Source organism: Nomia melanderi, chromosome 3, assembly GCF_051020985.1.
Source record: "Nomia melanderi isolate GNS246 chromosome 3, iyNomMela1, whole genome shotgun sequence".
In the NCBI taxonomy this organism is placed as follows: domain Eukaryota; kingdom Metazoa; phylum Arthropoda; class Insecta; order Hymenoptera; family Halictidae; genus Nomia; species Nomia melanderi.
The window spans coordinates 18448728-18465997 of record NC_135001.1 but is presented as its reverse complement, the minus strand read 5'-3'; the positions used below and the strand labels follow the sequence as shown (position 1 = coordinate 18465997).

At 38.4% G+C, this 17270-nt stretch overlaps 1 protein-coding gene across 2 annotated transcripts in view; it reads right to left on the bottom strand.

Moving 5' to 3' along the window:
- Nucleotides 1-16939, bottom strand: part of vg (transcription factor vestigial) — a 153014-nt gene extending 136075 nt beyond the window's left edge. For both annotated transcript variants that reach the window (XM_031981868.2, XM_031981869.2), the window contains exon 1: nt 15393-16939. In XM_031981868.2, coding sequence (XP_031837728.1) covers nt 15393-15590 — 198 coding nt within the window. In that variant the 5' untranslated portion in view covers nt 15591-16939. The remainder of the gene's footprint in view (nt 1-15392) is intronic.
- Nucleotides 16940-17270: the final 331 nt, after the last annotated feature.

The following is a 17270-nucleotide window of genomic DNA, read 5'->3' as shown; positions in this document are numbered from 1 at the left end:
TTAATGAAGGTGCATAATATTATTTTAGTATGATGAAATAAAGATCGCGCTTATGGTAATCCCATGAATTATTTGTGTTTCGTTCTAATATACGAGTTTCATTAAATCCTTGCGCAATAATGTTACTTCGTTAATGACTTCCGGCCGGATACAAACTGATAATACGCATCTTATACAGAAACAAAGTTGCAAAAACGATAAATATTGAAATGTAGGCATGCAAATGAAGTAAATGAAAGCAATTTAGTCTGGAAAAGTGTATTTAGTTGCTGATCAGCTGCGTTCGATAATCCTTCGTGCAAAGTTACAAGTTTTGATTGTAGAAGTGTGTTCTACGGGTGCAAGTAAGAAAAACGTGTTATATAAGCATGGTAATTTAACATGTGTCAGCACATTCTGCCAATTAAAAGTTGCAGTCCAGCTAAGGGTACCGTCTCCTGCGTTTGTATAAGCGCGCAAGAAAAACGTGCATTAACTTAACTGCATGTAGTACGGGAGCAAAGGAAAAAGTTTATTTGGTTTTCTATTAATGGTAAACTCAAGTTTTATTTTACAAATAACATTCGTATTAATACTTCATCTGTCCATAAAAATGGCCAACGGTTTTATTCAGTTCCCTAACGAACATAATAGACAGTTACACCTTTCTCATTAGCCAATGAGTGATTTTATTGTGTCATGTTGCATTGTTGTAAAATAAACGACTTCGAAGATATTTACTTCTTAGCTTAATCTTATATGGGTATACTACTATCAGACTATGTGCCACTTTAAGAATATCAAAATCTTCAATATTTATATTGTAAAACTCAAATACAATTCGAAATTGATTTGAATCGAATTCTAATTTTTCTTAATATAATATTCTTTCAATTTGAAAACTACATCGATGACGATACTTAGAACTATTTAAAGTATTTTTTTACCTATTAGGTTTTATAGATATTTTTTCAAATCTATATCTAAAGTGTAGATTAATCTTCTTATTAATATAATTTTAGTTATAACATAATATAATCTGCAACTTCATTTCTATAGGTAAGAAAAAATATACGAAAAGGTAGAAAAAAGGAGAAGTTAAGAAGTGAAAAGAAGTAAGAATTATATATATAACAGTTAAATAGTATTTTTATATAGTCCTATCTTTTCTTAAGATTCTCCCCCCAATTTTCTCTGTTTTTCCAATTTTTGAAATCTTATATCAATGTTAGCATTATTTACAACAGAATCAAAGATACTTTCCATTTGCCACTGTAATACAATATACTGTTGTACATTTTCAGTACAATATACTGAAATATTGTTAAAAAAATATATAAAAAAAATTAAAAATTAAAAATTAAAAATTGAAAATTAAAAATTAAAAATTAAAAAAAATTAAAAATTAAAAATTAAAAATAATCTATATATTTGAAATATTGTTAAAAAAATATCTAAGCACATGTGCAGTACAGAAAATTTCCTTTAACTTTTATTTTCCACGAATTCCACGGCATCCTTGAAAAATGAGACTGCGACTAAATGTACGATTATATCGGAAAAGTCTGAACAGACGTAAAAGCTCAGAAAAAGTGAAAACCTGATTGAGTCAAGAGAGACCCGTCGAACGCAGCAGGAATAACGATGCACTAGACACGTAGATACAAGACAACCCAAGCAGTCATACTGTGCAAATGTTCATCAAAGCATTTCGCAACACAGTAAAACCCCGTTTAACGCTGACTCTATATAACTCGTTTTTCCCTCGAACTCTAAACAAGTTCTAAATATTCCACGGTCCGATATAACGAGATCTTCGACATGAAAAACTGACTGTTGAGTTAATATAAAAGTAACCGATTCTTGGTAAAGTAACTTCACTCGTAGAATACGTTTCCAGCAAAGTTGCGGTAGAACCTAAGATCTATGGATCGACTAAAGCGACGGTAAAGTATCCTCTGGTGTGTTTATAACACAGCAATTGAAAACTGCTGAAGTTGAAGAAGTTGACCTTGATCTTGACAACATATTTCAAGGTCAACCAAATCAGTGAGAAATCAGTGTTGCAAATAATCACCAAATTATCATTATCTTCAATCTCCGTGAAGCGACCATCTTGCGACCACTTCTGCTAACACTAGGTTTACAGAAATTTATGCTACGGTTAATTCTACTGCTCCTAGAAAATTTTCTTCGTTCATTCGGATCTTGGAAGTTGGAGGTTTAAAACCAGACAATCGAAGTACGTACTGGTATAATTGCACCAATCAAAGTCGACGTAAACATATACTAACTAGTGTCTATAAATTTCAAAACGCGTCAAACTGACATATTCCCTTGCTCCTACTATGTCCTAAGATGACTACGTCTCACGCTTCACCATCAAAAAACATACATGTAGCGTTAACACTGCCACGTAAATACTCATCGAAACTCCCACGTACTCGAAATAGTTTTCTCCATTAATCATAAACTGAGAAATCAAGATTCTTCTTAATAATTCCTCCACTATCTTTCTTATATCTCACACATCCAACAAAATTCGGTTTATCCAATACATCATGAAAAAAATTAACGTCCACGTTTCTAAAAAATAATGTCACCTGAATTCGGGTGATGCGGCAGTCAAAGTGTTAATCGAGCTATTACCGTGGAATCACCGATTCCCTTATCACCGAACAACCCGGAGCAAGGATCAGCGTCGCGTCGAGTCGATTCCTTATCCGGTCATCAAGCATCCTAGGGAGATCGGAGGATCCCGCGTCGCGGAAGCACCGTTACAGGCGAAAGGGGGAAGCCGAAAAAGCGCTGTCCCGGTCCTGCCCGTAGTCGGTCGCATTCTCGACGATCGTCGGATAACGGAGGCGAGCGTTAAAGCTCGCAATCGCGGCCGCGGCAAGGTCGATCTCGGTTCCACGGGACAGGTTTCGCGAGGGAGTTTCGGGCCCGGGGCCGCGATCTTCGCCGTCCGGGGCAACTTTTCTTCGGGCGGGTAGCCCGGCCAACTTTCAGAGACCGCGGGGCCAAACGGGCGACACGAGTTTACTTTTATTTAAACGTTCCCTTCGTTCCTTTTATTTAGGGCCTGACCCGAAGGGCGCTCATTTTGTTCCTTTGCCGGCGCTGACCGGTGTCCACCGGCTCTGAATTAATAGCCTCGCGTTTTTCGCCGTGCCGGCTAATATACGCTCGCGCGACCGAGCGCGAGCAAGCGCGAGCGAACTTCAGCGAGCCCTATTTCGTCTTTCTCCTCCACGGTTTCGTTCTTTGGCTTCCCTCTCCCTCCCGCTGCCCACGGTTTTTCTCTTCCTTCCTGTTGCACCGACGCCGCCGCGGCTCGCCTTCTTCCTCTGTTCTTCTATGTGTGCATATACGAAAGAACTTTTATACGTACCGACGGTTTACAACGCCGCGTTAAAAATCGTCGGGCCATTTTCTCACGCCGCTCAGACGCTACAAGCGTGTGCTTTATCGCCTTTAGCTGTGTCGGGGTGTACCTTCTGGGTCGGTTCAGCCTTTAAGCGTTACCGATTTTCTGGGTTGGGGTTCTCCGAGGATTTTCGGTGTTTTGCGAGGGCGACTGTCATGTTGAATTGGATATTTTAATATTTTAATGCTCTCATGGCGTTTGGTTTTCATTGGATTTGTTGTGGAGTTGATGAATATATTCACTTTTATGATATAGAAATTTCGTTTTGGGGTAACTAACTTTCTTATTAACCTTTTGGCTTATAATAGTGAGTGAGATTTGTGATTATGAATTCCACAATGGAATAAATGTCTGTGTTATAATAACTATTAATATAGAAACAATTATTAATACTTCCTCCATTATTCACGTTGCGTTCTACAAAGACAAAGAAATACACTGTTTCCTAAGAATAAAAATCGAACTGTAACATAGTAAAAGTATTTCAAAGAAAATAATAAAACTGTTACTATATAGGTAACCTGTACAACATAAAGCTACAATCATCTTTCAAATACTCGATCTGCTGCGTCGCTTTAAATCATTATCTAATATCCTATAGCAAATATTTGGATTTAACAAGTATAAATGTGATTTAATTTTGTTCAGTTCTAGGTAAATGTCATTTATCCGTTACCGTTTGACGTCTTAAGGATAAAATAACTCTGTCTTTTCTCAGTTGTCAAAGAAATCATAGGGCAAGAGGTTAATATTCAGTATACACAAAACAATTCTACATTTTGCCGTACTGTCCTTATCCTTTGTTTACATTCCCTCGCATAGAATCCAAAAATCTCTGCATAAGTGATCTTCAGTATATTTATCTTCAGTATGGTTCAAGGAATGCTTCAAGCTGATTCTATCAAATATTTTGTCAACCCTTTTTCCAGACTTATCAAGATCATTCAGTTCACGCAGATCACGAGACACTATCAACACGTCACCTTCAATATCATTAAACGTGTCCCAAGGTACTTGCTATTCCTATTTAATCATCATTAAGAATCTCAAAACTCTTCCAACTAAGAGTTTCCTCCAATCTGTTAGATTCAGAACATAATATTCGTCACAACGCTTATCGAATTCGCCTTACCATCTCCCAAAGGACGTGTAAAAAAATTGTAGCTTTACCCTCGGATGATCTTGATAACTCTAGAAAAAAAAGGGTAGACAAAAGACTTGGCAGAATCATCTTAATGCTCTCCTCGAACCACGTTAAAGCAAACAAAATGTCCGATCAAACTGCCGTCAGCAGAATAAGCTAATCTTCGTGATTCACCTCGTATAAACTGTTCAAAACACGTACTTTCGAACGTGTACTGATCAACAGGCGAAACCATTGTATCATTTCGTCGCGGACTGTATATATAAAACGCCAATACACAAAGGAACTGTTAGGAATCACGGATGCCATATTCCCGGCGAGGATGTCCCCCGAAGCGCGCACGCGCGCGCGTATCGCTCAAGGTACCGAAAGTGATTTGTGCTCTCGGTCGTCGGAACGCGGTGCGCCTTCTTTTCTGGAGGATGTCCAACTACTGCCCGGGCCCGGTGGCGGCGCGGCCGTTCAGAAATTTCTCTTCACTAGTCCTCACCGTATCAGCGATCTACGTCGTTTAGATGCAGTTAGATCTGCCGGCCTCTCATTAGCATATTCTCGGCTCGTATAATTTACCGCATGATAAACAGTTTAAGTAGGTAAGCAGCGTGATACCTCATCGTCGTTCCGACATTCCTCTCAATGTCGGCTAAGTAATGCCGGCCGTTACTTATTATTTATCGCTCTGCCGCGGCCGGCCGTATCGGTGATTTCGACGATGCGGCCGCGGCCGAGCGAGGATCGATAACGCGCGATCGCGCCACGCCACCGACGATAACGCCGATACTCGACCCTTTTTCTCTCGTTCACGCCTCCGTCCCGATGCTCTTCTGTGCCGAGAGAAACGGATGCCGGGTATTTGTCAATAAACGATAATTGTTTATTACGAGAGATTACACGGTAAACGGTGATTTTCTAACTTTTATCATTCGCGCGTCATTGGTAGTCTTGACACGGTTCTCATATACATGAGAGGGACTAATTCGGTTTTGATCATTTGACGTCATACGCGTGGTGTAATAGGAAATACGTTTACTATATTTCGTTTGCGAAGATCTATTGTATAACTACTGCGCGGAGGAGATAAAATGGATTATCTGTGTTGAATATTTTTCTGTAATTTGATTTTCAGAAGCTAAGTAGTCTTTGCTTCTTTTTTTCACTTTTTTCTTTTATATTAGTTTAGATACGTTAAGCAACGTAAATAGATACTTTCGAATATAACGGAACCTTGAGCAAATCGATTCGAACCTTCACTGAATAGTTTAACAAGGAAAAGAGTTACGAACTCGAACGAAATCGCGTACAGAAACGTTAGTAATATATTGCCTCTCTCTTTCCTAATTAGATGGTGTGTTGCAGAATTCGAATCTCTTAAACGTCGAAGTGCGTTTTCGAAATCTTCAGATCATGAAGCTGGTTCATAGATTAAATCATCTCGTAAGTTTCTTTCGCGCTTTACTCGCCGTATTTAGTCTGGCAGAAATTAGGAAGATTGTGTTATAAGCCAATAGCATGTTATGTAATAATCAAGCGAAAGAAACATTTGGGACAACCTAATACAGCAAACAGATTACAAGTGTAATCAATGAAACTTTATTTCTCACGAGTAGAATACAAACAGGTTAAAAGAAAAATTTAGGTGTCAGAATTTAACACTAGAACTACCAGACCGGTCAAAATCATCAATTCCTGATTTCTTTTCGCAATTATTGAAAAAATAACAGGTGTCTATCAGAAAGGATTAAAGAAACTGATTTAGCAATACCCAAGCTGAATTGTAAATCAATTAAACTCTCAATGGATGCACCCTTCGAGTCTACAGAGGAATTTCAAAAGGTTAATTTAACTACTCGATAGTTTGTGTTAAAATTCTTGAAAAGAATATTTACATGTCAGGATCCTAAAAGCTTTAACACCACATTTACGAACGTTTATTCTGTTCCTACATAACTACATGTTCGTTTATATAAATCGCGAGAATTGCTTCAAATCCAAAGTATTACAATGCGTATTCGCCTAATTGGACGAGTCAAAATCGACTCAAACTGTCACTAACTGTTTAAAAAATTCAGTATTCATCAAATTGACGAGTTCCGCAAATCGAGTGTTAAAAGAAAACGAACGTTTCAGGTGTCAAAATTCCGAAGTCTAGAAGCGGAAATTGAAGTGTGAAAATGAATACGAATTCGCGACAATATATCGAGCCCGAAACTATCCTCAGCAATTATCCCGATTATCCCGAAGTGTTACATTCGACCGGTCATTTTTTCGTCCGCTCTCGTTCGGTTAGCCGGTAGGAGGAACTCAAGCGGCGCGTTTCACCTGGCGGCCGAGCAATAACCGTGTATGGTCAGATGAAGGATTCATTAAGGCCCTCGCGATCCACGACGGCGATTTTTATTGTCACGGTCGAACGGCCGGCAGATATCCGTGGAACAAATTGCCGGCGTGCACGTTGGAACGGCAATCGCGTTTCAGTGAGACGTAACGCCGCGGCGTATTTGGGCAAACAATGAACGGAATGATTAGGAAAATCTATTGCCCGGGAACTGCGGGAGAAATTCCGCGGCGCTGGCATTACCGCGATTAGCTTTCCTCCTTTTTTCTCCACCTTTTTCTCTTTATACGCGAATCAGACGCTCGCGAGTCGAGACCCGCGAATACATTCATACGTTTCGCGCCCCTCTTCTTTTTTTTTCTCTTTCTTTCTTCTTTTCAAGTATGCGCACAGACGTATTCCGGCGTCTATGGTCTTGGGAATGTTGTAAATACGTATCTGTTCGGATCAAGATCGTTGGGTGCATTTAATTATGAAGTTTAAATGAAGGAATAGATTAGTTTGTAATTAACGCTGATTCGTGCATATGCATGAGATAGAACGTTGCGCGCTCGAATTTTATTGCGCCGCGAGTGTTGTGCGGGCTACCAGTTTCGTGGATTTTACTTTACGAAATACGGAGTCGTGGAAAAACTTGTCTCGCTAATTGGGGAGATTGTTAATTGAAAATTAGGTACAATGTCGGGTTTATGTGTATTAACATTTATATTACGTTCGCTTGTTCTTGCAACTCGTGCGTTCCGCGGGCTCGTGTAGTGCGGAGTCGAGTTATTATTTATACATTCGAGGAATTTAATCTCCGTTGTGTAGAACTACAAAGGAAAAGCTGAAGTGTTTATTAAACTTAAGGCAGACATTTGGTGGTGCGAGGCTTCATTAAATAGCAAATTATCTTTAAAGTATGTACTACCTATATTCGATGTAAATCTCAAGGTAGGTTTACGTTCGCAGAAAATAATGACAATTAACGTTTCACGAATTAATGTTGGTAAGTAACGTTAAACATACGAAATTAAACGATTTATGTCTTGTGAATCTAAGATGTAAATTAGAATTATATTTCCTGAAGTATTGGCATTCAAAAAGAAAATTATGATTGCAAAACGAAAATAATAGACAGTGTAAATACGTATGTGAGAATAAAACAGTTTAACACTAAAACTACCGAGCAGATAAATTGACTTTCTGAAATTCCTCTATAGAAACTCCAACAGTGCCTCTATTGAGACGTTAATTAGTTTACAATTCAGTTTGCGTATTGCTAAATCGGTTTCTTTAATGATTCAGAGAAAGATCCGTTATCTTTTTCATAATTGCTATAAGAAGAAATCAGGAATGGGTCATTTTGACCTGTCTGGTAGTTTCAGTGTTAACAATGTTGTACAAAAATATTAGAGATACTAGAAAATTCAAAGTTTTATTTGAATGCAAAAGATATAGAATACGGAAGCACTTATACGGTAAACTTGTATTTATTTTTAGGGAAATGAATTAAAATAATTCATTTTATTTACTTATATACCTTATTTACCATTATTATAATAAGACTTAATTTTTATTATCTTTTAAAGTGTGGTGCTTTTTAAAATAGTTTCCAACGTTTCCAAACAAATTTGCGTTGTCATCTCCAGCATCACATACGAGCGCAAAGACATAATTTTTATAATCTTCTAAGGTGTGGTGCTTTTTAAAATAGTTTCCAACGTTTCCTAACAAATTTGCATTGTCATCTCCGGCATGACGTACGAGTGCAAAGGGTTAACAAAGCTGTTCGTAAATTACGAAGTCGCACGTGGTATCGCAAAAACGCAACGGTAAAGAAAAAGGAACGAAAAAGTAGCCGGGATAGGTACAAATAACGTGAAAAACGGTATTGGATACCCCACGGTGAACGGATGAGTTCATGGGAGGGCAAGAAGTACGGCGGACCTGCCAGCGGACATATTAAAATGATGCGGAGAGAATCCCCGCGATGAAACTCGCTGAAATTCTCGTTCGGTCCCCCGTCTGCCCAACTATTTCAGGACCCGTGGCCAAAAGCTGGAATTCGTGGACTATTCGTCAAGTAAAACACCTCAGAAATTACCTTCGGTTGTTTATAAACATGTTACAAAAGGCTGGACGCATCAATCGTGGAAACTTTTTCGAAACTTTCTCGCCGGGTTTTTGGAGTTTCAGAGCGTTTAATTTGAAGAATCTACGCAACGTAAGTTTAGATAGATTGTACACTGTTTCTAGATTTGAAATATTCATTTTTAGATGAGAAAAAGGTTAGATAATTAATTAGCCAATTGAATGGAGAGTGCTCCCACTTTTCCCTTAGCAACGCACTGCCTTTTATATTGTTTATTTTCTCCTTGTTATTCAGTGAGACTTCCACTGGGGATATTTGCAAATCATTAAGTACTTGTTTTGCTTTTACGAAGTAAAATTTTCAAATCAATTAAAGTTAATGAAAAACGTTGTAGTTATCTGGTTTCTTTCCAGGCGGTTGCCCAAATGTTAAGAAGTTAAGGAACTGTATTTTTGAATAAATTTTTATACGCTACGCAGTTTTGATCAGTTAAACTCTTAGATTAAAAAATATTATTATTTAATTCAAATTCGTATTCAAAGTTTGAAATTTATAATATTAAAATATGATATAACAAAGAAGATTATGGACCTAACCGCACAAAAAAATACATTTCGTTACAATCAGATTACATTTTAATGTATCGTATTTCTTGTAATTCCTTTTTTAGTATTGTACACCTCAATTGAACATATTTTACGTAATATAATTTGGAAATTTTAATTTCAACCTTCACTTTTTTTATACTTCTCTGATATATTTTCCTCTTTTTTTGTAATTTCCTTTGTTTTGCATCGATCGCCAAGAGAACTATACAATTTATAACATGTATTAAATAATATAATTCAAAAAGCAACATTCAAACAGAACACTGCTACTGTTAACAAACATTCTTCGTAAAAGTATTGTTAGGTTTTTAATTGAATGGTTTTGTAACACATTTAAGTCATCGTTTAAGCTATTCATGTCACAATTATATACAACTTATACGATTCGTTTCGAGAAACCCTTTTGCTTCGCTGAATATTGAACAACCGAACGGCAACATCGTTTCAGAGAAACGTTTCCACAGGAAAGTTTCGCATCAGCCGACAACCATGCGGATTACCTGAACGTTCGAGCCTCTTGCACAGTATACGCAGACAAACTAGTTCCTCCAGTTTCGAAACAAACTCCGCTAATTCGAACCCGGTACCCAAGCGATTTATGTATAACGCTCAGGGCAGTTCGAATATCGGAACAAATACTCGCGGGGTGTCATAATCTCGACGCGGGACCTGTCCAGCGAGATTTCAGCGCTTCTGATGCCCTCTATCACCCGTGACATCGTCACGAGAAGGATATTAACGAGGAAATTATGGCGATTAAACCGCGAGGAATTCAGTGAATTCGATGTGAAATATGAGCGCACTAAAATAACATTTTTTTTTCTCCTCGTCGTGGACGAGTATTAACGTTGACACGTTAAATCTAAAATTGCTCCGCGTTGCAATAAATTGATTCTCCTTTTTATATTTCTCTTATATTATAAACCCCTTCCTGTTAAACGGATTTAACGAACGGAATGGTACGAATAATTAAAATGCTTTTCTTATCTAAATGAATTCTCTGCCTCAGTTTAGTGATATACCGACTTCTTCCTCTAAGCTCGCGAAGTATTACCACTATCGCGGAGGATTGTTGTATTTAATATTTTAGTCGGCAAGGCTAATAATGGCGTGCTTCACGATTTTTTAACGAGGATAATAAATATTCGTGTTGCATTACTGTATAAATTAGATATAAAATCTCAATTCGAACTTAAAGTAAAGGTTATGTTAAAGGAACTTGGACATTAAGAGGTGTTTAAACTTACTATAAAAGTGAATTTTATATTACAAGCCTACTAAAAACAAAGATATTAATTAAAAAATCTGAGGTCTGGATTTACATTTTTATTGCCACCGTATTATAACTGAAATTAATAGTTCCGTGTTCCATAAATGACAGTCAATTTCATGGATTATAGAGGTTTATGCAGGTATTAATTATCCTATCCGATATATCCTACAAAAACTAAAGACAAATGAAAACTGTATAATTAATAAAACCTCACAATAAAAAGCTAAAGTTAAAGTACAATAAAATATAAGAAAAATAATATTCAGATTTCATTCAATTTTTGCAGATAAACGTCACAAATTTGGAGAAATTGAAACTCATAGTCCCAAAAATGATACTCATCAATTACAACAAAAAAATATCTTTTCAAATTTAATATGTCACTTCAATAATAAATATTCCTTTAATTTCCAAATTCCAGTTTACGATGCTTACGATATCACTGATGTTAGATCTGTCATTTTGCATTTTGTATTTTTGATAAAATATTCAGATTTAGCAATTCCAAAAACATGAGTATACCAATTTCTATAAAAATCTTATGAAAGTATGAATTTTGGCCAACTCTTCGTCGAAAGGCACCTCTGTGCGACGTTGCTAACTCCCGTGAGTCATTGCTCGTGGCTTACCGAAATTTCTAGGTTTTTCCAACGGGCCAATGCTCGTTGTGCCTGGTTAACAACTCGAACGCAAGTAAATACGTTCGTACCGGCTCGAACAAGTAATGTGAAATTACACAGAATGTGCACGATACGAAAAACAAAGAACATTCGAAGTGCAGTATGTTTTATAACATTTACTAGGGAGAACCTTTATCTGTCGTCATTCTATTTTCCAATTATATTCGATAAAATTTGAATTTGCATGTAGATCCGCAGTCTAATTACTATATATTAAATCAACAAGCCCACTAAGAAAATAATTCTATTCTATTCGAGAGACTTTCTTGAGTTTCAATTATATTCGATAAAATTTGAATTTGCATGTAGATCCTCAGTGTAATTACTATATATTAAATCAACAAACTCACTAAGAAAATAATTCTATTTCGTTCGGGAGAGTTTCTGGGATAAGCGACTGTTGCCCGGGCAATCGTTAGCATGATCTCCGGCAGCCATTGTTTCAAGGAACCGATGTTCCCCAAGCGAAAAAAACTCGATCGGGACGGAACACGGCCGTCCTCGTGGATCGGGGGAACGATTACGCGGTGAACACGTCCGGCGATCGAAAGCGGTTCAACGACGAAAGGAACAGACACGTCTGCTCGATCGTCGAAAATTTAGATGTCAACGGCTCGTCAGGATCCTGTTCCCGACACATTATTCATAACCTTTACGTGCTGTCATACGGCTGGTGTATCGCACGAGCTTGTCTCGTCCCGAGATTACAAGCCGGCCGTGTTTGAACGCGACCCGCCTCTAAAAGGACCATGACGATGGCCATCGTGCTAACTGACTTCGTCGACGGGCGCCGGTGCCCAAAATTCTTCGGTTTTAACTCTTAGCACTCCGGGCTGTTTTGTGATCTATCAGCAACTCCAACTAAATTTTATAGTATTCCCAGCGAAAATGAGAAATATAACATTTCTTCGATCTTTTATTTTCCTTCTTAGTATAAAATTCGGATGTGAAAATCGAATAATTTTAAGGTAGCTTCTTTAAGATTCATTGAAATATTTAATATTATAACTGGTGCAATATTGGAGCTAACAGAGTTAGTGGTCGCGAAGAAGCCCATTATTTCTAGTTTCAATACGAAGCTTCAGTATTCGATGGAAATCTTTAAATATTCAATTGAAAAATAGATCTGAGAAATGGATCACTAAGTGGGAAGCTGTTTTAACTTTCATAACAATGTGTCAGACTGTTGAAGATTTTAAAGTGACTTTAATAAGGATAAACATTACTTGATTCTTTTGAATTCAAAGTATTATTCCTTTGTTATCAATAATTATAGTTTAGAGTAAACGTAGACGTCGGATATCCCTACAATTTTTCTCTTTTTGTAATAAATTACTAATGGCAAAGTAGTTGCATCGACCATAGTCGAGAAATAAATTATAGGGCAAGAGGTTAGAAGAAGAAGGGAATTATATTTTGGTTTCATTTTTAAAAATTCGAAACGAGAAAAAAGAAAAGAATTGAAGTATTGATTAATGGAAAAATATAAGTTTAGTGTTAATACTTAGACGATGATTTTCAGTGATTTTACAGGCGGCCATGACCAGAACTAGTCAAATTCTAACTTAGGAATCTTTCCAAACATGTTTTCAACTGTATGTATACGAGATACATTGATTATTTTATTATTAGAGCTAGTTTAATCAGTTATCAATCACAGTCAGCAGTTAACAAGTGAAAAGTTAATGAAGTCTCTTAAAATCTGGGTCAGTAAAGACCCAGGCGCCGCCGTCGGAGAGTTAAAGAATAATCAGACATAAATCGAGATCATTAATTCCCCTCATTTTTTAATATTTTTAAATTTGACTGCTGCTAAAAATTTAATTCGTTCTTTATACATATAACCTCATCAAATTTTTTTATTTTTTATTATTTAGTTTGCGTAGTTAACCACTTTGGCGAATTGAATGGCTGAATTGACAAAATCGTTTGTTTAGAAAAAGTATTTATCCATACGAATTTGTTTATTTAAGAACAATTGATGACGGTTATAAAATTCTATTTTATCCATTGTCACCTTTTAAAATGAATTATCACGTATATAGTTTATAACGTTTGTTCTGTTTTTTTAATGGAACAAAACGTAAAATGTGCAATCGTTTCTATATCGTGGTTGTATTAAATTAATATAAATAAGTACCTATTTTGTGTTTTCTAAAGAAATATACCTACATTTCGGGATAAACAAATTTTAATATTGAATTGAAGAGTTTCATTTTCTTCGCGACGCAGTGGATTTATCTACTAACTCTACTTAATCTTCTAGCATTTCACCATTAATAAAGTGTTATGAGATCGTTTCAGTTCTGTTCCACATTCTCTAATGTGTACCCACTGATTTATGGACGAGAGTGTATCCGTTTATTTGAAATTCTATGCACTGCGTTTCATAACTATAACTCCAATATGAACTTTTTGTGGTTTATGTCTTACAACAGAATTGAACTGGAAACGGTATTACATGAAAATAGATGTGTATTTTTCTTTCCATTCTGTTTCGTTCTTCTAAAACCAGTATACAGTCACTTCGTTCAACATAAAACTGAGTTCAAAATGTGTTCAAAGCTTATAGCTTTCTTAATTTAAGAGTACGTAGATCTTTATTTGATTTCAATTAATTTAAGTAAATATTTTCTTCGGAATGGACTTCATCACATTTTATGCTATCTTAATTACAATTTAATTTCGCTACGTTCTTGTATTATTTATTAGTCTTATCGTTTATTTATACAATTTATATTTGTTCAAACGTAATGCACCACATGTTTTCCATAAGATTCTGATCATGATAGTATGGCGACCGTACTACAACATTGACTTCTTGATTTCGAAACCATCTTACAGTTGCATGGCAGGTGTGGATGGCAACGTTTTCTTGTTGGAAAGTCCAGTTGATTCGATCGCTTTTCTCCATAAACGGCGCTAAGTGATCTTTTAATATCCCAGTGTATTTCTAGCTATTCTTTCGTGTTGAGAAAGCTAGCGGTAACATACCACCGTCGCAAAATGCCTTAAATCCATCAGGCTGTCATTATCGAAAATTTATTTCCAAAAATATTTTGTTCATTTACGAAGATTTTCCTGGTCCGCTTTGGCAATGATTACCGTCGAGAATATACAAATTACATCTCTGTCACTAGACAATAGAGATCATTTATACAAAGCTTAGGAGTAATGTATTCAAAAATGAAACATTCTTTAACTCATGGAGCCTTATCAGTTTTTATTTATTAATGCATAAACAACGACTGACAATTCTGTACTGTGTGGAACAACACATGATAAAATTATTTACAGTAACACTTGGTTGTCCACTCGGAGTGAATAAAAAGTTCCTTCTGAGCGTTTCCTTTTTATCTTAATCAGAACTAGTTGACTTCTTCATTAAAATTGAACACAACCCTCATTCGAATAACCTCCACGTGGTATTTTGAAATTTAAAAAAGAAAGTACTCCTAGCTACTTTATCGTTAATAATTTATTACCAGAAGGGCAAATGTTAAAACATAATAAAACAAGCTTAACGATTCATGACAGAAAAGTAATATTTAATTGATATTTCGAAAAACGAAATAACACAGATTTGTCAAATTCAGTTCTAAATTTTCGCCGCAAGTCTGACACAATACTGTAGACCAAGAGGTTAAAATCCAATATGCAACTAACAAAATACAGATCGAATGTCGTATAGTTTTGGAGCATTCAATATTTCTCCTTGAAGAGAAGCCATCAATCTTCAACGTGTATTTAGGCGTATCAGAACTAACAGAAACTTAATGACAACACGCGAGAATTGAATTTGCTCGATTGGCGTTTAGTTACAAAGCGCAGTGCAGTGTCAGTTAACTAGAAACAATGATTCCACTCACCCTGTCGTATTGATGCGTCGCCGTGGCCGCCGAGAAGGATTGAAAAGGCGCCGGCCTGGCCGGGCTGTGGTGGGCCGCATGCGGATTTGCGTGGGGATGGGTGTGCGGGGCCGCATGTGGGTGGGTCGGGTGCGGCGGCGGCGGTGGCCTCTGATAGAGGTAAGGATAATATTGATACATCACCTCGGAACAGCTCATCACCCCGCCCGGGCCCGGCACCCCAGAGCCGGCCTGCCGACTTGCGTACCCGAACGTCGCACCACCCGTTACTACACTATTTCTCGTTTCCACTCTCTGTCCACTCTCCGCCTCTCTGTCGCCTTCTTCTCGGCTCACAACCCTCCGCTCGAAACTATTCTAGACCCCGCTCGATTTTCCTTCAAATCGCGTACCACCAGAATCCGTCACTCGAGTCCCGTCAAGCTGAATCGCGCATCCTCGCCGCGAGCGATTCACCAACGAACAACTTGATCACTCGAAATTCGTGTAACTTAAAATACGTCACCACCTCCTAAGGATTTGAAATCCTTCGAACGATCTGCCTGAAATCTTTGTTTCTCAAGCGTTCGGACCGCGATAATATTTCCGCTTCGATCAGTGAACTCGGAAGCTTACGGTGATACGGTACCGGAGATTATTTCACAGGGGTAGCCGGTGAATACTGGGATCTATAGTTGAACGGTTGTTTATTTTCTTGACAGGAAATTATCCTGGTGTTCGTAGCAATGACTCGAATCACTGTATGATTCCGATAGTGACAGTCTATCGGTTCACTAAGGATCACGTTCGACACTGGCCCAAGCGCAACAAACTCCAAGCTCCTAGCTTTCCGATGAAGATGACAACACGACACACTATCAGCTTACAACTCGCAAATCAGGTATTTCAAACTATAAATAAAATGTCACTTTCGTTTAATATTGTCCCTCAACGATCAAATGGTCTTCAGCTCCGCAATGTCGCACTTCATTTTCGCAATGTCCGTCAGCTTCCACGGTAATTCCTTCTCCCAGAGTCACCTTATTCAGCGCGAATCCAAGTGTACTCAAAGTTTAACTAACATACACCGAGTCCAGACATAGATATCACTGTAAGTCCCAAAAAGGGACCAGTCGCAAACTCACGTGGCATCAGGCCCGAAACACTCCAAATCCCAACGATCCTCAAGAAACACCTGTTCTACGTGAAAATCATCGAGACCCCGGTTCCCCGCGCAAAACTGAACGAAACCCTCACAACTTCCGTGACGCGCGAACCAATCGACTGGCTCCGCAGTCCGGTGCGTCCGTGGCACTGTCAAGTTCGATCGGTCGATCAGAGGCCGATGGTAGCCCAACAGGACACCTGGTCGTTTAGGGAGGCAGGCAAACTACCCTCGCGGCGTGATACGTGCACCGGACACTGTATAGTGACTGATGATGTGTCTCTGATGGGCGAACACAGACTGAACCCCTCCGGCGTCGTGTCACCCTCTCCGTGGACCCGGCCCGCCGTCTTTTTCCAACCGAGCCCCGCGCGCGCTGTGATGCCTGCTCTCCGTCTTTTTCACTTGCCGCGTGTTCTCTCCTTCCCGGCGAGGGTCAGGGCCTGGCCTCCCCCTTTTCGTTCACCCCGGCAGAGGGTCTAGCGCGGGAGGCACCGCCCCCTGGCAGTTCCGACGGCGGCCAATCAACGCGCGGGAACGGCGCGTCCAATGAGGCCGCCGCGCGCGCCACTCCTACGGCTTGGCCGTCTCTGTATTGATCCCACAATGAACCCGACTGCCGTCGCGGTATTAAGAAGTTCTCTGCTCGGGTTAAACCGTCTCCCTCCTTCCGCCTTCTCTCTCGCTCTCCTCCTATTCTAGCGAACCCGATCTCTCCCACCTTTCTCGGTGGG